The sequence below is a fragment of the Arctopsyche grandis genome, chromosome 10, assembly GCF_051622035.1.
Source record: "Arctopsyche grandis isolate Sample6627 chromosome 10, ASM5162203v2, whole genome shotgun sequence".
Lineage (NCBI taxonomy): Eukaryota > Metazoa > Arthropoda > Insecta > Trichoptera > Hydropsychidae > Arctopsyche > Arctopsyche grandis.
Genome location: NC_135364.1, coordinates 9,388,419 through 9,409,014, shown reverse-complemented (window position 1 = coordinate 9,409,014; position 20,596 = coordinate 9,388,419). Strand labels below are relative to the sequence as shown.

The 20,596-nt window shown below is 33.0% G+C and overlaps 2 protein-coding genes across 3 annotated transcripts in view; one reads left to right on the top strand and one right to left on the bottom strand.

Annotated features, from left to right (window-relative positions):
* Positions 1 to 20,596, bottom strand: part of LOC143917831 (uridine phosphorylase 1-like) — a 348,253-nt gene that overhangs the window by 146,892 nt on the left and 180,765 nt on the right. The gene's annotated exons all lie outside the window — the stretch shown is intronic.
* SP2353 (EGF like, fibronectin type III and laminin G domains protein pikachurin) overlaps positions 1 to 20,596 on the top strand; it is a 203,169-nt gene that overhangs the window by 42,494 nt on the left and 140,079 nt on the right. For both annotated transcript variants that reach the window (XM_077439423.1, XM_077439424.1), the window contains one exon: positions 7,024 to 7,140. In XM_077439423.1, the coding sequence (XP_077295549.1) occupies positions 7,024 to 7,140 (117 nt within the window). The remainder of the gene's footprint in view (positions 1 to 7,023; positions 7,141 to 20,596) is intronic.

The window sequence follows — 20,596 nt, the reverse complement described above, 5'->3', positions numbered from 1 at the left end:
AAATGAGAGATAATGAGAGCCTCAAATGCAAATTTTATAATATATATGTACATATACATATAGTGAAAAAAAGATAAAGTTATTGGTGTTTAAACAATTAAACTCTGACAAAACGAGTGGGGGGGGGGGGGGGGGGAAGTTAAACAAACAAGGCTACTGGCTATTGGTAGTGAATAATCTGTCACCGTCTCCAATTTTTTTGGATTCTTTAACGTATTTAACGATTATATTTCATCATCGAACTAGCGGAAGCAATTGTAATCTCTGTTGTCAGGCAAACCACGCAAAATCGCAAAGTTTCAAAGCGATCGGGATAATGTAGAAAATGTTGTCTGGCCCATTAGTGAAGTGAAACTAATAAAAACCTTGTAATAATATTTTTAAAAAACAGATTTATTTCAAGCAAATGTGGTGGCAGAAAAATAGTATATGGTTTTCATTCGATTGTTTGATTTTATCTTAAACAGAGGACTTGCTGAATATCAAATAGATCTCGGCATAAGCGAGGGCTACTATAATATTGACAGTTATGTAGATATAATAGCTCTAGACTTTGTTAACTTTACATAGTTAATTTTCCCCTAAGCGCGTGTTTGTGCAATAACGACCGCTCTTCCTTCCGACTCGTCAATTATTTATATATTAACGCTTGAATAACTTTGATCTAGGGTTATCTACTCGTCGAAGTTCATAATTAAATTTTGACACAATCAATTACTATCCGATACTATAAAGTTTTTTTATGTTTTTTTTTAATTTATTAGATCGACCGTCTCCTATCAGAATTTGCTGGTTTACATCTGATTCGCGAATTCGTGTTTGGAGAATAAACCAGTAGTATTGGTTCGTTCGTCGAGTCGTACGACCCATCTATATACATACACATTCACGTAGATGGCGAACGTGCCCATCTACGCATTAAGTTGTGGTAGTTCGTTGCATATAGAGATGGAGACAATATGGTGATGCTTAAAATAATATTTTATCATGTTGCTGTTGCGTGGCCGTGAAGAGGAGTTTCCAAGCGGGAGTAATAGTATAATACATAGTAGAAGAAGTTTATTGTTCACATCTCGAACGTTTAGCTTCAAATCAATACACGGATCTTTTATATTAAATATATGTTTAATTTTATCAGCCATCGAAGCAACCAGGATTCTGGGAAAATAAAATATTTCACTTTTCTATATGTAAATTTAGCATATTATTAAAGGAACTAAACCAAAAACCTAAAACTGAAAAAAAAGTGAATTTTATCAGCGCGACCCGCAAATCCCGTAACGTTGGAAAGCTCTGTTACTGATTGATATGGAAAAACCGATTTAGCTTTTTTTTGTTTTTTTTTTTTTTTTTTTCATTTGAAATTTGTGTGTCGTCATGTCATATTCAAGTCGCAAATAAATCTTTCACGATTATTTGATGCATCTCAATATATTTCTCATAATTATATTGTATCATTTTAACAATGTACGGCTTTACCATGCGGTGCAGTATAGTCATTGGTTTTGAAGTGTGGTACCGGGCTATCATACAGGTACCATAAAATATTCTAAATTATGGTTGAAAATATTTGAACACAAATAAAAACATTACTCATTCGGAATTGAAGCCAAAACAAAAACCGAAAATCATAATTCCGATCGATGATTGGACGATGAGTGCCAGTCACTCTCTGATCACTACATTAATACAATAGATGAATTAAAATATAATTATTTAAGTTTGTACTTATTAAGTCTGTACTCGTATCACAAATACTAGGAATTCCTAATTGTTTTACAGCGGCGGAAGTGGGCGCGTTAAAAATCAACGTAATCAGAATTTGGTTTGCGTTTACGAGGCCGCATAGAGATTGTATTTGTGCGATTTTCGCATTCAGGTTGTGTCGGCGGGTGCGAGCGCCGCCATTTCCGGTTTCACCGGAAGTGACTGCCGTGGCGGGGGCGGGGCGCACCTCCGGAATGGGGGGGGGGGGGGAGATCGGAGATGAGGATTGGGGGGAAATGGTGGTAAGGGGGTGGTGAGCAGGGACTCAACCATGCTTTAATTAGATCCAAGACTTGGCCGTATCGAGAAATCTTTCGTAGATATCCCCATTCACGCGGTGTTAACTTCAATTGCTAGATGTATTTTTGGCGTTAAATTAGTCGGATTCTTGCAATTTCGTCTTTTTGAAAATGAAATACTTTTAATGTAAAAGTACATCTATTTTATTTTATTTATTTAAGAATACCTGGGAAAGGCGGCAAAGCCGATGGAGCCAAGGAATTTGATAATACATACATATATGTATATATAATACAGTAGTACAGAAGCACAAAAAAAATCGAAAATAAATAAAACTCAAAATTCAAAATTGATGAAAATAAAATAAACAAGAGAAAATAAAAAAAGGTAAACTTAAGTTAAAGAAGGAAGAACTACAAAAACCTATTTATTTTGAAGGAAATCATCGTTTATTTTAAAAAAAGCTTAGGTTACTAAAAGTTACTAATTCATTGGATGGAATATTCCAAATTTTAACCACTATTCTATTTGAAAAGAAGGATTCTTTAATTATTTCGAAGTAAATATCTTCTTGGAGTTTCAGAGTCTTAAAGAGAATTACTTCTCAGCTGAGTGATATTGTTAAACGTAAGGAGGTTTATCGTAAGACAATTATTATGATGGTTATTTATAATTTAATAGACTTCAATTAGATCACTTATTATTTGGCTCGTCTCCAAAGTGAAAAGATTCATTGTTTTCAATGTCATATCATAAGAAAGTGATTTAAGTTTGGAAGGCATTTTTTGTAATTCTTCGTTGGACTTTTTGACTTTGAAGGGTTCCAAATGGCAAAAAAGCAAATTCAAGTTTTGATCTAGTAATATTGGTTTTATAACTTTTTGCCCAAAAGCTTGGCATTGAGACATACAGAAAAGATTAATAATTTTTAATGATAAAATTGATACGAGTTGACCATTTTAAATCACTAGTGGTAATAACCTCAATATCAGATTGAGCTTCAACTGTTATGACGTAAAAAAATGTCGTCTTTATATATACAATATATACATATATGAAATTAGCTTTTGTTTGGTTTTAAATAGGCTACACAAGTATGACTCTTTGTAATAATAATAAATAGTTGATGTACGAAGAATTGTGAACTTTTCATTCGAATTTTCTAGCAAGTGTTAAAAGTGAGAAGAATTATATACAAACCATTCATTGTCAAAAATGATAGTAAGCTTATTAACATCCACTGACAACAATGCCAACAAATTACGTCGGGATTGTTATATCTTCGTACTAACATAGATGAGGCACTTTAAAATTCTAGTTGAGCGGGTAGTTTTAACAATGAAACGGCAGTTCTCTCAATTTAGAGAAAATCTCTGACGATATCGCAAAGTTTCGCAGACAACTCGAGTTTTCTGGAAAATCGTATTTTCCAATGAGAGGGAGGAGAAGCCGCTCCAGAACGTTTCCTTGGGGGGAGATTTGTCTTCGGGAAACTGTCAGCGATGTGTTTACATATGTACGTGTTCTTAGGTATGTGTTTATATAGCCATGTATGTATGTGCCTATATAATACATTTCTATGTTATTCGTATATTACATTACGTTTTGATAATAATAATTTTACAAAATTTCGATTGAAAGTTCAGATGTCATTGAGAAAACTGACAAACATTCGTAATTATGTAGCGTTTCATTTTTAATATAAGGGCCAAACTTTTGAACCTTGAGCTCAACTTTAGCATGGATATTACGCAAAAATTTTATTATTTTCTGGGAATAATTTGTTTTATTTTTTGTACATAAATACGTACTTATATTTAAAAAGTAATAATAACAGTAATTGAGATAATATGGTACGACTTACATATATGTAAATGAGATGACTTAAAATGGCGTACTCTTATGAAGTTTATTTGCTTAAATTTTAATTTAGTATTTATAATATTTTAAAGAAAACATTAATTTAATTACAGATTTTAAAATATGAATATATTTATAATATTAATGGTTAAAATAACTTTTAAGGTCTATTTATTCAGCACCTACTGGCAACTGCACGTAACCAGCTGTACGAAAATTATTTTTTGGTACATTTTATATGTCTAACGTGGCGTAGACTTATCAGCAAGAAACAGAAATAGGCGATAAAAATCTATTCATACTATACTACTGCGGCACATGTCGCCGTAGTGTATCAAGCAAAGCCGGTTTTCTTTGGCCACTTTGGAAATATTTACGCATGACGTGGCGTCATAGTGGCGAGTACACGCATACTAACCAAAAATGCGCATGCGGATATGAATATTTTCGGCAATTTGATATTGTCACAATATTTTCTTGACGATATTTGACCCAAGCAATGTATATAATGCATATTATAAGCCGATTTTGCCTTGCAATCGGTAAAAACTTGTCTGAACGTGCCGGAGCCGTGAGGTGCTGGTAGTATGAATAAAACTGTCATGAGATGATGTGCTGTTGCCTTGAACTGCTGGATAGTATGAATAGAGTTTAAATTCAATTCATGAAAATTTACTGTACGGTGTACATATTATGTATATCTTATTATATTATACTATTATCTTATTGATAAAATAGGGTGCGTATCGAAATCTTGAATGTGAAAATCAATCAAAATGCAGAAAAAACTGGCTAACTTAGTGGTTATTGGTGATTTAACATTACTAGTAATGTACCCGATGAAATATTATCGCATGGGTGTTGGCATTATAAGTTATTAAATAAAAAAAATAAAAGAAATTAGTCGGTCCTGTGTTCGACCCACACGCGGTCGAATTTTTTTCAAATACCTTTTAAATATATTTAATTTAATATTTATATTTAATTGTTTAATATGAAAAAAATGGTAAAAACTCACCCACCTACCTATGTACATACTTACATATAAACAATATAAAACACGAATAGAAAAAAAAAATTCAATAGATGGTGCAAATGCTCAGAGACTTGCCGAGAAGAAACATTGGTAGCAAACAGTATATATATATATATAGAAGTTTTTTTATTTCGTTATTATATTTTGTTGGCAGTTTTAGCTATGACGTATTAGTATATGTACGTCGAATCTAAACGACTATTATAATACGGCGAGCGTTATCGCAGATACACAAATACACACACACACACACACACACATAATAGTGATATTATGTATATATACATATGACACAACTAACATTCACATGATTTATTTAATTGTAACAATTTCTATATATTTTTTGAGTATAAATTGAATGTCGAAAAGTCATGAATATTTTGAAAATAAGATATGTGTAAATCACTAGAAATAGCCAATCAGTCAAACTGACTTTTGTATTATTTTTATCCGTCAATATTCAAAGTATTGAATTCTTCTAAATTCAGTGCGGGGAATGAAATCTAATCCATTTAAATTTATTATTTTAAGACAGTACTTTTACGTATGAAGTATTTTAGTGTTAAAGTTTGTTCGAAAATGTACAATATACATACATATGTATGGTATTAAATGTAGGGTAGTCAGGGTGAGATGTCGTGTCGCATTAACCTTTATAATGAACGTTGATCGATGTACACAGTAACACAGAACTTTATGGATTTATCTCGCCATTTTCGAAATCAAAACGGTACAATGCGATATTGTGGGCGTGCTTACAGGCAGTTTGCGGAAGGGGGTGGGATAGAAGGATAGGGTAGTTCTGAAATATAACCCTAAATCGGGGTGTGGTATTGAATGGCAATCGTGCGTGTCCATTGAGTACTACGGGTCCCGTATAGCCTACGCCTATGGGGTAGGTGTTGAGGGAGAGGGGGTGGGTGTGGGAGAGATACTGATTTTCCTCTACATATTGGCTATTTTCTTTTCTTTTCGTTCTATCAGAGGGAGCAGATTGAACGCAATAAACGCGAGAAATTGGATACATGGATATTTTTTCATATATCGGTGAATCTCTCTCGCCCCGTATTGTGAAATCAAAATTGAAAAAAAAGACTCTCCCCTGCTCTGTACGTGTTATTAATTTTGTTCGTTGACAGTAATTAATTAAAAAGTTAGTCATGAAATGTTAGAAATAATAATATTAGAATTAATTATTTTTTTTGGTTTGATGGGCGCAGTCTATTCGTTTTATTATTACAGTTTATACGGTCTTTTTGATTATTATTTTAATAATAACAATGAGAAGTTTATTAATTTTAATTATTTCAGTAAAATAAATGTTTGATTATGATTCATTAATGAAATTATTCTCTAAATTGAACCCCCGTTTCTTGTTTAAAAATTAAGTCAATGTTATTTAATAAAAGTGCTATTTGACTGGGCTGTATTATTTTTCAGTTTATTTATTCATTTACTAATTAACTCGGCTTATTCCAATTAACCTTCAGCGACCTCTCATCTTAGGCTCGTCTTAAATTATTTTTTGATCTTTTGTTTGTAGGTTTGCCTTAAAATATTCGAAGCTTTAAAATGTATCGCCAGTTGTATTTTTTTTATTAATTCAAATGCATACCTTCTAAATTTGTAGCAAATATTAATCTTACACTTTTTTCCAAATTTCACGATAAAGATGAGAGACGCGTCTTACAAAAGTTTTAATTGTGAATCCCTTTGAAACGAATCATATTCAAATATGCCATATATACATATTTACTCATGTAACTACATAGAAGAAGAGTTGAATTCGTCAGTTTTTTGCGATCCAAATGATTATTATCAAAACTGTGATATAAACATGAACAATGTATCTGATATAATATAGAATACGTAAGTTTGTATTCAATTTCATTGTCGGTTTGGTAGGGTTGGGTTAGCTGCCAGAAACATACACATAAATAGGATCGCTATTCATTCTTTACATTGTGATTCGGAATGGTGTACCTATGTACATATGTATATGTAGCTGTAATGAAAATGGGCTTCGTTTGTTCGAGGGATATATTTTTAATTATTTTCCCCACAATTGATAAATCAGTTTTCTTCTCAGTAAATATTAATTTGTGTACAATTAATTTCAGGTCAATGCGGACGTGGAAGTCCATGTGCCCAGCTTTGCAGGGAACTTCACGACGGCACGTACGAATGTGGATGTCGTCCAGGGCACGTTCTTCACAGGGATGGATACAGTTGTCAAGGTGATTTTTCTTTTTCGTATATATTGTATGAATAAATGGAAAAATCTGGAAAATTTTTAGACTCTTTCAAAACAACAAAGCTGCGATGAAAAAAGTATGCTACGACGTCTATTGAGACGTACGACGTAAATTCGGTGAAAAAGTTTTTGAATCCCACTGTCACGATATAAATAAACGAGAAATTGTACAGGAAATTACAGCAGTGAAGGATCGAACTTGAATCAAGGTCCCATTTCCGATCTGTCTTCCCCGAGATATGTATATTTGCCACTATTGATTTGTGCGGTATCCAACTAAAAGGTTGCTTGGAAATAACTGACCGTGCTAAAGATTTCTTAGCCGCGTCAATTTGATTTAATGTAGATATATAGAGTCTACATAGATATATTAGGGAATCAATGACCGGTTAACTGGTTTACCGGTAAATGGCACAAGAATGCTCGGTAATTTATTACTTTTACAACAAAACATATTCGCTGCGTTTTAACACATGCTCTCCTTTATTTTATTTTCTGAAAGCACTGGTCCGACTCAGTGCTTCATCAAGGAAAAAATATAATAATGAAAATAAAAGTTGAAGTTGTAGAACGGATTAACAGGGAAGATGTAGTAAATCTATCAGTTTCAGATTCCGATGATGATATTGCAGTAGTTTGTAAAAGAAAGGCTTCTGCTAGCTATTAGAAATAAAACCGATGTAAGTTTAGGAAAGGAAACTGAAAGGAATTAGGAAAATAAAAGAAATTGTGAGAAAGGAAATTCTTTGATGAAATGAAATAGATCTGAAAAAAAAACTTGAAAAATTAGATCACAACTATCGGATGATAATTTCAATGTTTTCTTCGCTGTTATTTTATAAAACGACTATAAAAAAATTAACATTTTTTATCGTCCTTTATAAAATAATAATTAATAAAGAATTCATTAAAATTCATCCTTTTTTTTGGCAATATATCTTAGTATATGTATGTATGTACATAAATACATATAATAAATAATGTTTATCAGCGTTTGGCTAAAAATGTTTCGTACAAAAAAATAAGTTTATTTTTGTGATTGAAAAATTCGGTAATCTATCGGTAAACTGGTAATTGGTAAATACATTATCGGCTTACCAGTACACAGAAATTACTCTAAATTGGACTCCCTAATATTTACTATTTAATTGTATGTCTTAAAGATGAAGGTTTGAATGTACGCTTTACAAATTTATAGTTTTCAATTTAAGAAAACTACCCAAATTTGGTAGTTCTAAATTGGTACAATATTTTATGCACTCTAATCAAAAAGTTTAAATCCCTTGAAAGGTTTGATTTCCTAATTTCTCTGCCACTATAAAAAAATTTCAAAATATGTTTTTTTAATAGAGTAACTCTGTGCAGTTCGACTACATATAACATTATATCAAATCAATATTCACACACTCATGACGTCGCATTTGTAAATATGTATGTATATTTATCGCAAGCCTTGGATCTGTTATGCGAAATTTCTTTAATATTTTTAGGTTTTGCTTGAAATGCTCCACATGTGCGCATTTTAAAAATGTAAAGCCTTTTTAGTCCTTATCGCCGTTGGGTACGTTGAACGTCGGGTCAATTTTATGGACTATGCCCACGAATAAACGGATCAACATGTTACTTACATACACATAATAAATATTTTCAGACAATGATTTGTTGTTCGAAAGTAAAAATGTATACGTCGTACCATCTGCAAATATTTGCTAGATCTACCTCAGGTTACTTTCATAAGCAATTTGCGAAAGTGTGTATATTTTGGGCATGCTCTTACAGTGTGTATACGAGTAGTATGAAGGTGAATAATTGTACGATCTAATTAGTGTATGTACTTTGCTTACCGCTATAATTAATTTATGGAATAATTTTCAGACCTTATTTTTCAGTAGCATATTTTTTTTTAAATTTAAGTTTATTTGTACGTTTAATCACATTTAGTGTCTCTTGTTCTGTAGCCGACTTTGTGCATAGTATGTGTGTATGAAATAATTGTCTCACTTTGATAAATTAGTTTCTAAGCTTCATTTTCTTCGGGTTTACAGCGCAAACACTTCCACTGTCTAACTAAGTACGTTTAAAATTCATCACTCACACTGTTGTAAATTTGCAGCTTGCAATTTTGATGAGATTATAGTACACAAAGCAATGCTCTATAATTGTCGTGCGACAAGTTTGCATGCAAGCGATGCATTTTAATGACCATCTCCAAAGTTGGAGAGTCGACTACACTTACTCATCCTCGTGGCTAACGTTTGCTAACCTTTCCCCGGTTTAAAGCAAAGATGCAATAGTTATCCCCAAGTTTATGTCTCCCTTGAGTTTTAGCTTGGCTTTCGGAATCGGACCAATGATCGCGACATTGGAGCGCAATGGCAATAGCTCTGGAAAATTTAATAATTCGGGCCACTGTTTTACAGATTTTAATAAGTCAGGGGGGTTGAATATAAATATGATAATGTTTCGTAATTCATTCCAGTTAACTCTTTTTCAATCATATATTTTTTTTATTTGTTTTTCGACTAGTGTTTTACCCATTGACATTTCAATAGGTGGTTTTGGAAATGAATTGATACTTGATAGAACATGAAAACAGGATCAAAGCTGCATTAATAACTAAATTTAGTCAAAATGTGGAGTTATCACTATTGCGATCTATGCATGTATGTATGTCTGATTAAATTATTGTATTACGCTCTATACATGTATGTACATATGTAAGTATGTCTGATTAAGTTATGTACATATGTCCATTTACTCTCGACATTCGATATACCCGACTTTGTTTTAACTTGGGAGAGTATATGAATATTTGATGTTAATAGTTCCATAATAATATATGTAGCAAATAAGTTATTTTCGTGTCTAATGGAGTTTTTCTTTGATCAATATATTCTCATTGTTTATCCCATTCAATGACAAATCTTGAATTTAATTTTTTTCCCAAAAAATATCACATTTGAAACGCCTTGATGAACTTTAAAGTTAATAGAATACATAAATATTTTAAAATGTATATTTATGTACCATGGTGATATTGCCCAAGGCGACACCTATGGCCAACTTTGTATTATTATTATAAATTTATAATTATATTCAAATAATGGTGACAACTGAGGTTGGTTTCGAATTTTTTTGGAACCGTTTCAACAATGAAATCAGATAAATTGGCAAACTCTGATACGAAATGATCGACCTGGAGTCACATATAACTAAGGTCTGTTCAGTAACACCGGGGCAGGCATTGAAACCATGATCTCTCAGTTTGACAGGATTGTACATTATAACGCTAAATTATAATTATAATTAGTACACTATAAAGCTATGTTGCTGATTAATAAACATGTTTTTCATGTATGAGTATATACAGTTTTGCAAAAAGGATGCAACTCACACGAGTAATATTTTGACGGTCGTAGACCATCAAAATATTACACAAGAAGTGGGTTCTAAATAGGATAGATTTTTTTCAATGATTGTTATATGTTTGTAAATAAACCGAATTACACGACGTGACTCGGGTGGATGAAAAATAATGGATAAAATTTAATATTTTCATAAAATGTTGTATGAAACCGAATCTCTCTAAAAAACTATTTGTGTTTTAGGTTAGAGTACAATAATATATGTCACAGTGAAATTATATTTTCAGTGAAATCATACCCAGTTACATTTTCAGGGTTGGTTTTATTCATTTAAGATAAGATTGTTAGGGTTGGTATTATTTAAGGGTTAGGGTAGGTTAGGTTAAGTGAGGGTTGGCCTTATTAATTTAAGATTGGGTTGTTAGGGTTAAATTTATAGAGTTAAATTTCATTGTTTGATACATTTTCACTGCTTGAATTGGTGAAAATATATTTTCACTTGAAATATGCTTTCACTATAAGATACACAGTATACCAGATTCGGTTTTAAATTGAAAGCTATAAAGTAAATTCAATTTTAAATATTTTTGCTATATAAAAGTATGTATATCTGTGGTGTTGTTGATCATATTCGGATATTTGTATTTTGTCGATCATTTTCTATCGGAGTTTGCCAATTGATCTGATTTAATTGTTGAACTGATTCCTCACATATTACCCTCTATTTTTTCACCACTGTCTGATTGAATATAATTCATACTTGTTCAATTTTGGTCATGTGCATTGATTTGGGGCAACCTGTTATGGTAAACAAATTAAACTAAATATGTACGTACATGTGTCTGATTAAATACACGTGCAGGTACTTATTTAAAGATTCCTAATCTCTTCATGGCGAGTAATAATAGGTTCAACGGTCAACTTCAGGATTGTGCACTAGTACGTCTTCTCAAAAATACATAGATACATACAATCGGACACGCAACGGATCGATTTTATAACCACTTGGAGGAATTTTGCGAGGCATTAAGCGTCAGTTAATTAGTGTCGTCCGAGTGGCTTTGCGGACGTGGTCAGGTTTCGGGGGGGCGATCGCTGAAAGGTTGTTTTCAGCGGGCTGCCGCCGACGCGATGGCTCTCAGGAGTATCGTCGTGCCGGTCTATTATCCCTCAACCAATTAACTAATAGCTCCTGCGGGAGTCTGCACGCCATTACGTGATATGAAGGGATGGACAATTCCCGCACCTCCCACCCCCCCGACGAGAGGACGATCCATTCGGTCACGCGAGAATACTAGCAAATCACACGCGCGTACACGTGTCCCCCGCTTTGTGCGTTTGTATTCTGGATGTTGACTTTTGTCGATGTGTGGCGACGATTGATCTGTACTATTTATGCCTGATTAAATTGGTGCGTTAGTATTTTTCAGAAAGTTAGTAAAAAAAAAATTTTTTTTGACATTAAAAATTTGCCAGATAATGAATTACTAGTATATATTTTTAACCAGTAGCGTGGTCTAGTGGGTGAATGTTAAATTATCTCGTACTTGATGTTACGAGTTCGATTCCCGCTAAGTCTCGCTATTGGCCAGACCTTGGTTTGTCAAGGTCGATCGTTTCTTATCAGAATTTGCCAATTTTTCTGATTTTCATTGAAACGATTCCTGTAAAATTGGCGTTTCCTTCCCAATTTTATGTTGCGAACCTTTAGTTATCGTTATATCTTAGGTTTCGCCATATTGCTCACCATAGATGTCTCTGTGGTTGTTTACCGAATATAAAATTCGTATTGTTATTCATCGTAATTTATCGAATTAATACGATATTTTTAATATCTGACGATAGATGTCAGATATTGTTTGGATTTACATGTTTCTATGTAATAATTATGTGGACCAGGAAGGCGCATTTGGGGTTTACCTGTTAAGCCTTCCTGGTATATTTGTATATATGTATGTAAAAAAAATATATATATATATATTTTTAGGGGTGTCCATTCAAAACCGTTCGGTACATAAACGCCTCGACATAGCTACGCGCCGACAAAACCGCCCCAGAAAAAAGCACTCGGCGACATTACCGCGCTAGAGTGTATGAAAAAATTAAAATATCAATTTCGATTTCGACTTCGATTTGATTTATATAACTGAAGTCGCTGATCATATATTAGTAAAAATCCTTCCTACCTACTATGTCACCACTATTTGAGTATGATTAATGTACAATAAAATGTATGTACAATTCATAGATGTCTCGTTAAATTGCGAGTTTAAGTCAGTGACTCGTAATTCAGCCACTTGTATAATAAATAAAAATGCTGTATTGTTTGTAATTGGCCAAGAAGACGCATTGGGGTTTACCTGTAAGGCCTTCCTGGTATAAAATGTAAAAAAAAAAAATTACGCATTATGTAACGTCATTACGCATGCTCTTGTATCCTACGAGTTGTCCAACAGAATTTGAAGTCGAAATCGAAATCGTAATCGAAGTTGAAATCGAAATTGATATTTTACTTTTTTCATATATTCTGGCGCGGTTTTGTCGCCAAGCGCTTTTTGCTGGACGATTTTGTCGGCACATGGTTTCGTCGGTTCGCGGTTTTGTCGCTGCGTGGTTTTGTCTCTCGCGGTAACAAAATAAACGTAATTGGTAAAACATTTTAAAATGGTATTTAAAATAATTTATCGCTCGAAATAATACGTTTAGATAAAAAAAAAACATTCAGATTGAAAACCGATCTTTGTAAACGTAGTGAAATATAAAATTCCAGCATTATCATATTCGAATTTAATGGGTCAAACTAGTCTCCACTTCGGTAATTTTTTTTTGTTCAGTGTTATTTATTATATTCGTCTCTTAATATTTCGGATAGCGGGATATTGGTATTTGACTTTATTAATAAATACCATGCAAACATTAGAATTTGTTTTATATGCTCATTCGTTCTACACAGTTGTCGGTTAATAGGAAAATTTCCCTTATTTATTTATTTAATATACTTGGGGGAGGCGGCAAAGCCGATAGGCCCAAGGAGTTTGAACAATCATATTTTACAAATTATCATGTTTGAAATAAAAACGAGAAAAACCTCTGTGTTAGAAAAGAATGAATCTCTGATCAATTTATTAGATTTATCTTTTTGGAGTGAGTGTTTATGTTGAATGAACCTCAGAGGTCTCTGACCTCTGAGGTGAGTGTTTATGTTGAATGTAATAAGATTAGACATATGACAATTATAGTGATTATTAAGGATTTTATAGACTTCGATCAAGTCACCTCTAGTTCTTCTCGTCTGTAATGTAGCGAGATTCATTCTTTTCAATCTTTCATTATAAGAAAGTGATTTGAGTTCAGAAGGAATCTTTGTAATTCTCCTTTGAACCCTTTCAATACATGTAATATCCTTTTTAAAATGAGGATTCCATATGTTAAAAGCGTATTTTAGTCTAGGTCTGATAAAAGTTTTATATATTTTTGATAAAATAGTTAAATTTAGATAATTGAATACCCGCTTTATAACATACAAAAATGAGTAAGTTTTGTTGACAATATGATTTATATGTGCGGACCATTTTAGGCCGCAAGTGGTGATGATACCTAGGTCTAATTGGTATTGGACGCAATTGAGGAAAAGGTTGTTTATTTTGTAGCGAAGATTTGGGTTATTTTTTCCTAGGTGGAGTACAGAGCATTTCTTAGCATTTAAAGTTAGAAGCCAAGTTTTTGACCACGTGACAATTATGTCCAAATCGCTTTGAAGAGAATTGATGCCATCTGAATTGGCAGAATTGGCAGGTTGGTTATGAAAATGGAAATCAATTAAATTAGTTTGAATTTGATTTTGAAAATTCAAAGTCACGTCAGATTGTTTAAAGGCATTATTGAAGATTATATTACGAAGAGCTTTCACAAATGATTGGACCATTTCAATAATGGGATCATTAACCAATATTGGTTTACATGGATTTGCTTACCATCTTATTTTTTTTTAGAATTGCATTTGTGATATTTTCAATCAGATTCGGAATCGAATAACGAAATCCTACGCGTGTGGTAGAAATTTCTGTGTACTTTTATCGTTGAATTATCGGCACGTGCATTTGAACCAAGAAATGAAGTGGTTCGGAAAAGATCGATGTGGTTGAAATTTCCCTCCATTTATCCGATTTATATATTCTAAAACGCATTATTTTCGTTATTTTTAGTGCTTATTATGCGTGACTTGCAGTTTTCACGTCGCGTAAAATGTAAGAAGGGGAAACGTTGAAAATCCTCGCGTTCGAGCTATGCCGGTCGGGTTATTTTTTATTTTATATATATATATATATATATATATATATATATATATATATATATATATATATATATTTCCTTTTTCTTTTCAATATGTGAATAAAATATTTATCCTTTTATTCAATACAATATTATTTTCTGATTTACGGCCTTTGTGTTTTCCGTCGGGGTCAAAAGGAAACAACCCGAACAGTGGCGGCCAAACTTTGGCATTTGCGTTGCCATTATTATACCATTAAACGCAAATAAACAATATAGCCTATATAAGCGTAATTTAGACTCGCCACCAGATGCCTTTTTAATGGGGCTTTGTAAGCTATTTTAACAAATATATTTTTTTCGGGACGCAACGAATTATTACGTTTTTTTTCGTTAAATTTATATAATGTAAAAAATATATTTTTTATTCATATTAAAAAAAAGCGCGACCTGCGTCATGAATAATATTTCTCGATATTGACTTTGTCACTTTTTTTGAGATATTCGTCACACAAATGATTAAAAATGTATATTTAGATGTGAAATATAAAAATATATGAATACAATCTGGAATTGAAATTTTTTTTCAATATTTAAAGGTAAAATTTTAGCATATACATACATACATATGTATATTTATGATATCGAAATTATATGTATAACCTTTTGATGCTTTTCAATGTCGAATGCTGTAATATAGATTAATTCAACGGTACAATTTATCGATAGAATTCCCGATTCAGTACGGTATGAGCACTTTTTTTCTTATTTATTATATTTATATCCTCGAATCCCCGGTCGGGTCGAATGTATTGTAATAAATCTCTGCGCAAGGATAAATATTCCCCGGTGTTTCAGCGGCTGGTCGCCAGAAAGATTGCCAATAATCGTCGCACGACCTCCTCACAGAATCCACTGCCCTTTTGGCCGTAATCCGCCGATAAAACCGACATGATTTATACGACTGCGAAAAGCGTACGTTCGCACGAGTATCGGGGAAAATTCCACTTTGCCGCATCGACAGACACGGCATAGCATTACCTTTACGAATTAGAACCTTGACACTTGCAAGACATATAAATTATTTATTTTTTTAAATATATAGAACCAGACGAGTCAGTTTTGAGACCAAACTTTGCGACCGCAAGTACGTGTAGAGTATTTATGTAAGGCCAAAGCATGGCTGTTCTTTGAAAATTGCAAAATAGACAACCCACAGAGTAAACCGTTTACAGGAAAGGAGGTCTTTAGCTAGTCTTGACCGTAGAAAATATGTACATACATATGTGTATAGTACATAACTAACTTTTGTGACCTCTGTCTAGTCTAGACTAGGCGACTGTGTTTAAAGTTATACGTTTATTAGTATTTGGGTGAACATTGTGAAGTTGAATATGTGTTTGGATATATTGAGTTATTATATAAGAGAATTATTTGGAATTTGGTATTGAAAATTATACAGTAGTTTTAATAAATTTTGGATTTGTAATATGGCGAGGTTCGTTTGAAAGTTGAGAACAGGTGTCTATAGTATCAAAGATGAAAGGAAATGCTCGGATCGTATTTTAGAATATTGTAAAAGAAAGCAATTTGGGCTAAGGTGACGGATGAACAAAAAAAAGTGTGGAATCTTAGTGGTTCTGGAAGTGGGTAGGAATTGAAGAGGATTTGCGAGGTTACGGAAAAATCAATCATGATTTCGTATTCAATCCCCCTTCCTTGAGTTATTTTATGATTGATACATACATAAAAAAATTTATGAACAATTTTTTTTATATTATAATACACTACATATATTATGTACGCATTTGAATGTTTTTTTTTTAGAAAAGGCATTTTAATACTTCAAATAACGATGTGAGTTGAAAGTTTTTGAAAGTGACGTCCAATACCAGTTCACTTTTCTTGATTTTGAAAAATATGTGGCAAAACATTAAATTTAATGTACATATGTATGTAATAAATTTATTTTGCTCTTCCGATATTCTGGACATATCGAATTATCAAACAGAAAAAGTGTTTTTGGAAATAAAAATTGAACTTCAAATATAACGGCTCGTATTTCTTTCTTTTAATTTTTTTTCTCACATCTCAAAAGCAGTGTATATGCATATTTGATTTGTGGATGATTTTTTTGTAATTATTTTAAAAACTTTTTTAAAGACAAAGGACTTTATTTAAGCATAGTATAAGTGGATGTTTGAAACCATGAAGTCCTCTATGCTCTAAATTGAATATGATTTTTTTTTCATTTTATGTGCTCTAGTGCTCTAGCGCTAAAGTGCCCTCGCAGGTGATCTTAAATCGACCCCTTGGCTAACTGTGTATACATATCTAATATATAATTTTGAAAGAGACTTTGTTTGAAAGTATGTAAGTATATAAATTTCATGATTGATTGTGATTTATGAGTGAAATTTTGATTAACTCTCTTCCATTTGGGCCTTACAGGGATGTTTTGTATTTGTAGTTGTTTCTTACATATTTATTGAAACTGGCTGTAGGTGCAAGGCATTCCTTATGCTATATTTTATTTGATATTTTTACTTTATCTGTTATTATAAATGCTATTTTTTATGTATGTATGGATGTATTTATGTTTATGTTAATTGTTATTTTGTTTTTTTTCTTTTTTGTGTTATATTTTTTGACCATTGTGGCGCTTTAGGAATTCCTGTTATGCCACAATGGTCTGTTTAAAATAAATAAATAAATAAATAAATAAATAAATATGTAATGTTGGTTGGTAACATCGAAAACAAATCGAAGTTTCTATGACGATTCGATGTATTTTTTTTTCGATTCAAATAAATTTAATAAAAAAACAAATTAATATTTACTATTAGATTCATCATGTTTAAGCTGTTTATATTACAAATACTGAGGGAAGCCGGGTAAAACAACTACAATATAATATAATACATATGTATGTACGTGTCGCTAAAACATTATACCAATACTAGTGACCTATGTATGTATGTATGTGCACATAATTGTGCACTCGGTAAAATACCACAATTCGGTCATTAATAATTTATTAATAATTTAAAATTTAATTAATTTCATAATAGATAATGACAGCTTATAATGCAAATTTTATACGATACTGGTGGTGCTACTCGGCTTCACTCAGTTCCACTTTTGACGATCTCTTCCGTTTTAGCACGGATATAATAAAAGTAACTTGAAATGGAAATGCAGCCTAGTAGTGAGAATACCGTTTTCATTTGTTTTTCATTAAATTTATTGGAATCGAAAAAAAAACATTTAACGACCGACCAACCACAAATGTCTTTGACCAATCCAATCAGAAACGACTTTGACGACAGCCAATCAGAAACGACTTTGACGACAGCCAATCAGAAACGAATTACAGACGCCGTTTCGGTTTTATATATAAGTTATTGTGAAAAAATTAAAGTAATAGGCGTTTAAATAATTAAAATCTGACAAAACGAGTGGGCGGTTGAAAGTCAAACATGCATGGGCAATCACCCGAATGTAGTCGAGAGCTGTCATCGTCTCGAGATTTTTTGAATTTTGAAACATGTTTATTACGATTATATTTCACTCTGTCGGGGGCCAAATCTTGCAAATGGCAACGTTCCAAAGCGATCGGAAGAGTTTTTGAAAGGAAACACTTAACGTTTTTACCATTTGACCAACGGCGATCGGCGTTTTAACAAAAGGCCATGAACCTGAAATACGTGCAAAGGCGTTGTTTTTTTAGTGTGTAAAAAATAAACAAGAGTACTACCCGCTAATCCTTTCCAGGTAGCATTGAAAAAAAAATGCATTGAACATGGGTCGTGTAATCCATGTCAATGTTTATAAAGACTAGTTTACACCGGAAATTCTGAATTTATAACCATAGCAGAATTTCTCGATGGAAATACCTAATTTAGATTGTGGCTTCGTATTTAGATTGTGAACATTACATTTTAACAACAATGAAGAAGATGGAACTGGTTTTGAAAAAATACATTCATTAATAGACGTGTTTTGTTTATTTTATACTAGTTTTATTAACCGACTTCGCTCGGTATTTGTAATATAAACAGCTTAAACATGACTAATCTTATAGTAAACATTTTATTAAATTTATTTCAATAGTTTTATTTTATATAAATTTATTTGAATACTCTTTTGTTTTTTTTTTATTAAATTGACTGTCACAAACAAATATATATTAAGTAAGTCTCTTATAAAAAAATTATATGTACACCCCCGGGGTCTGCGCCCCCTTGGGGGCGAAGTCCTAGGGCTTCGCCCTCGGCACCTACGCCCCGGGAACTTCGAATCCTTTGAATCGGAAAAAAGCGAATTATTTTTTCGATGACGTCAGAACAATAGACCGTTGATGAAAAATACGTAGGTACATAAATACATATGTACATATACGAAGAAACTTAAGTGTTTTAGTTGACGAAAACTACGTAGTACGATGGTACAAGATACATAAATACATACATATACGAACAAACTTTAGTGTTTTATATAGTAGATTTTTGCAAGATATGTAAGAGAGTCTAAACACACCTTTACAAAACTCAAAATTCTCGGCGGTAGTTATCTAGGGTTCGTTTGGATTAGCTACAATTTTTATACCTGCTTTCTATTGGGTTTCTAAACAATTCTAGTTGGAAATGTTGGTGAAATTTTCATCGTGGCGGGCTTTCAACAGAAAAGACGTCAGCACTCGAAGGGCTAAGTAAAAAGTTGCATGTCCAAAAAAGTTTCATTTTGTAAATGTCTTTTTACTATATCGAATTTTTTTCTCATCTAATATTACACATGCACGTATTACAAATGTGTGTACGTAGGCACAGATTCAGCATGAAAATCCGATACTTCGTAATAGATTATTCAGTGGAGGCCCTCGTGAAATTTCCCCTCGAAGTTTGGACGATAAAACGCTCACCGCGCGGGTATGACGTTGCGTGCCCGCGAAGGTGTATCGCACCCGACATCAGTAATAAGAAAAGTTTCGGTATAAATTATAGGCAGAGTTGCGGCTAAATACACGCTAACTCGATATCACCCGGAAGAACCCTAACAGCATTATTAGCCGGAACGTTACGGGGTTGGACCATCGGTGGGGGGGGGGGGGGGAGGAGGCTGATGGGAGGGATGGGAGGGGTATGTGCGCCCCTCACGTTCGCCTATTTATTCTCAGGACCTCGGATCCGCGATCCAGAACTATTAGGATAAGCCCGCCGAATTTTCGCCAGACTAAATCTACACCGTACAGGCTCAGCAAATAGTCTTAACAATTCTGAATATTCCCGATGAACGTCGAGGGAGAATATTCCCCGCCTGTTTGCGCACGGTTTTACGACGAGCTTTCTCTGCCACTTCGATATACATACATATGTACGTACATTGGTGTTGCATGTATAGGTATATATTCTATATGTTCTTTTTTATGTGACTTGGTGGTTTCTCTCGTGTCTTACAAGTCTGTGTTGTTCGATTGGTTCGTTTGGAATGCGCGTTTGATGTGCTATTGAAGAATCTCTTTTGTGGTTTGGGGTTGGTTTAGTTTTTTTATATCACCGTAATCACTGCGTAGCTCACTGGTTGAACGGTTGTTTACTAGTGTTATGATTATGAGCAAGATTGGTGTATGATGGATGCTTTTCTAATTACAATAGACCACTTCATTAGTGTTCAAAGCATGGCAGCAAAAAGTCATGGGTTTTCCAAGAAATTTACAATATTGAACCATTTTTAGTGTGATTTTTGATTATGAGTGAGTATATGTATAGCTGCTTGTAAGATCTTGATAGTTATTAAATCACC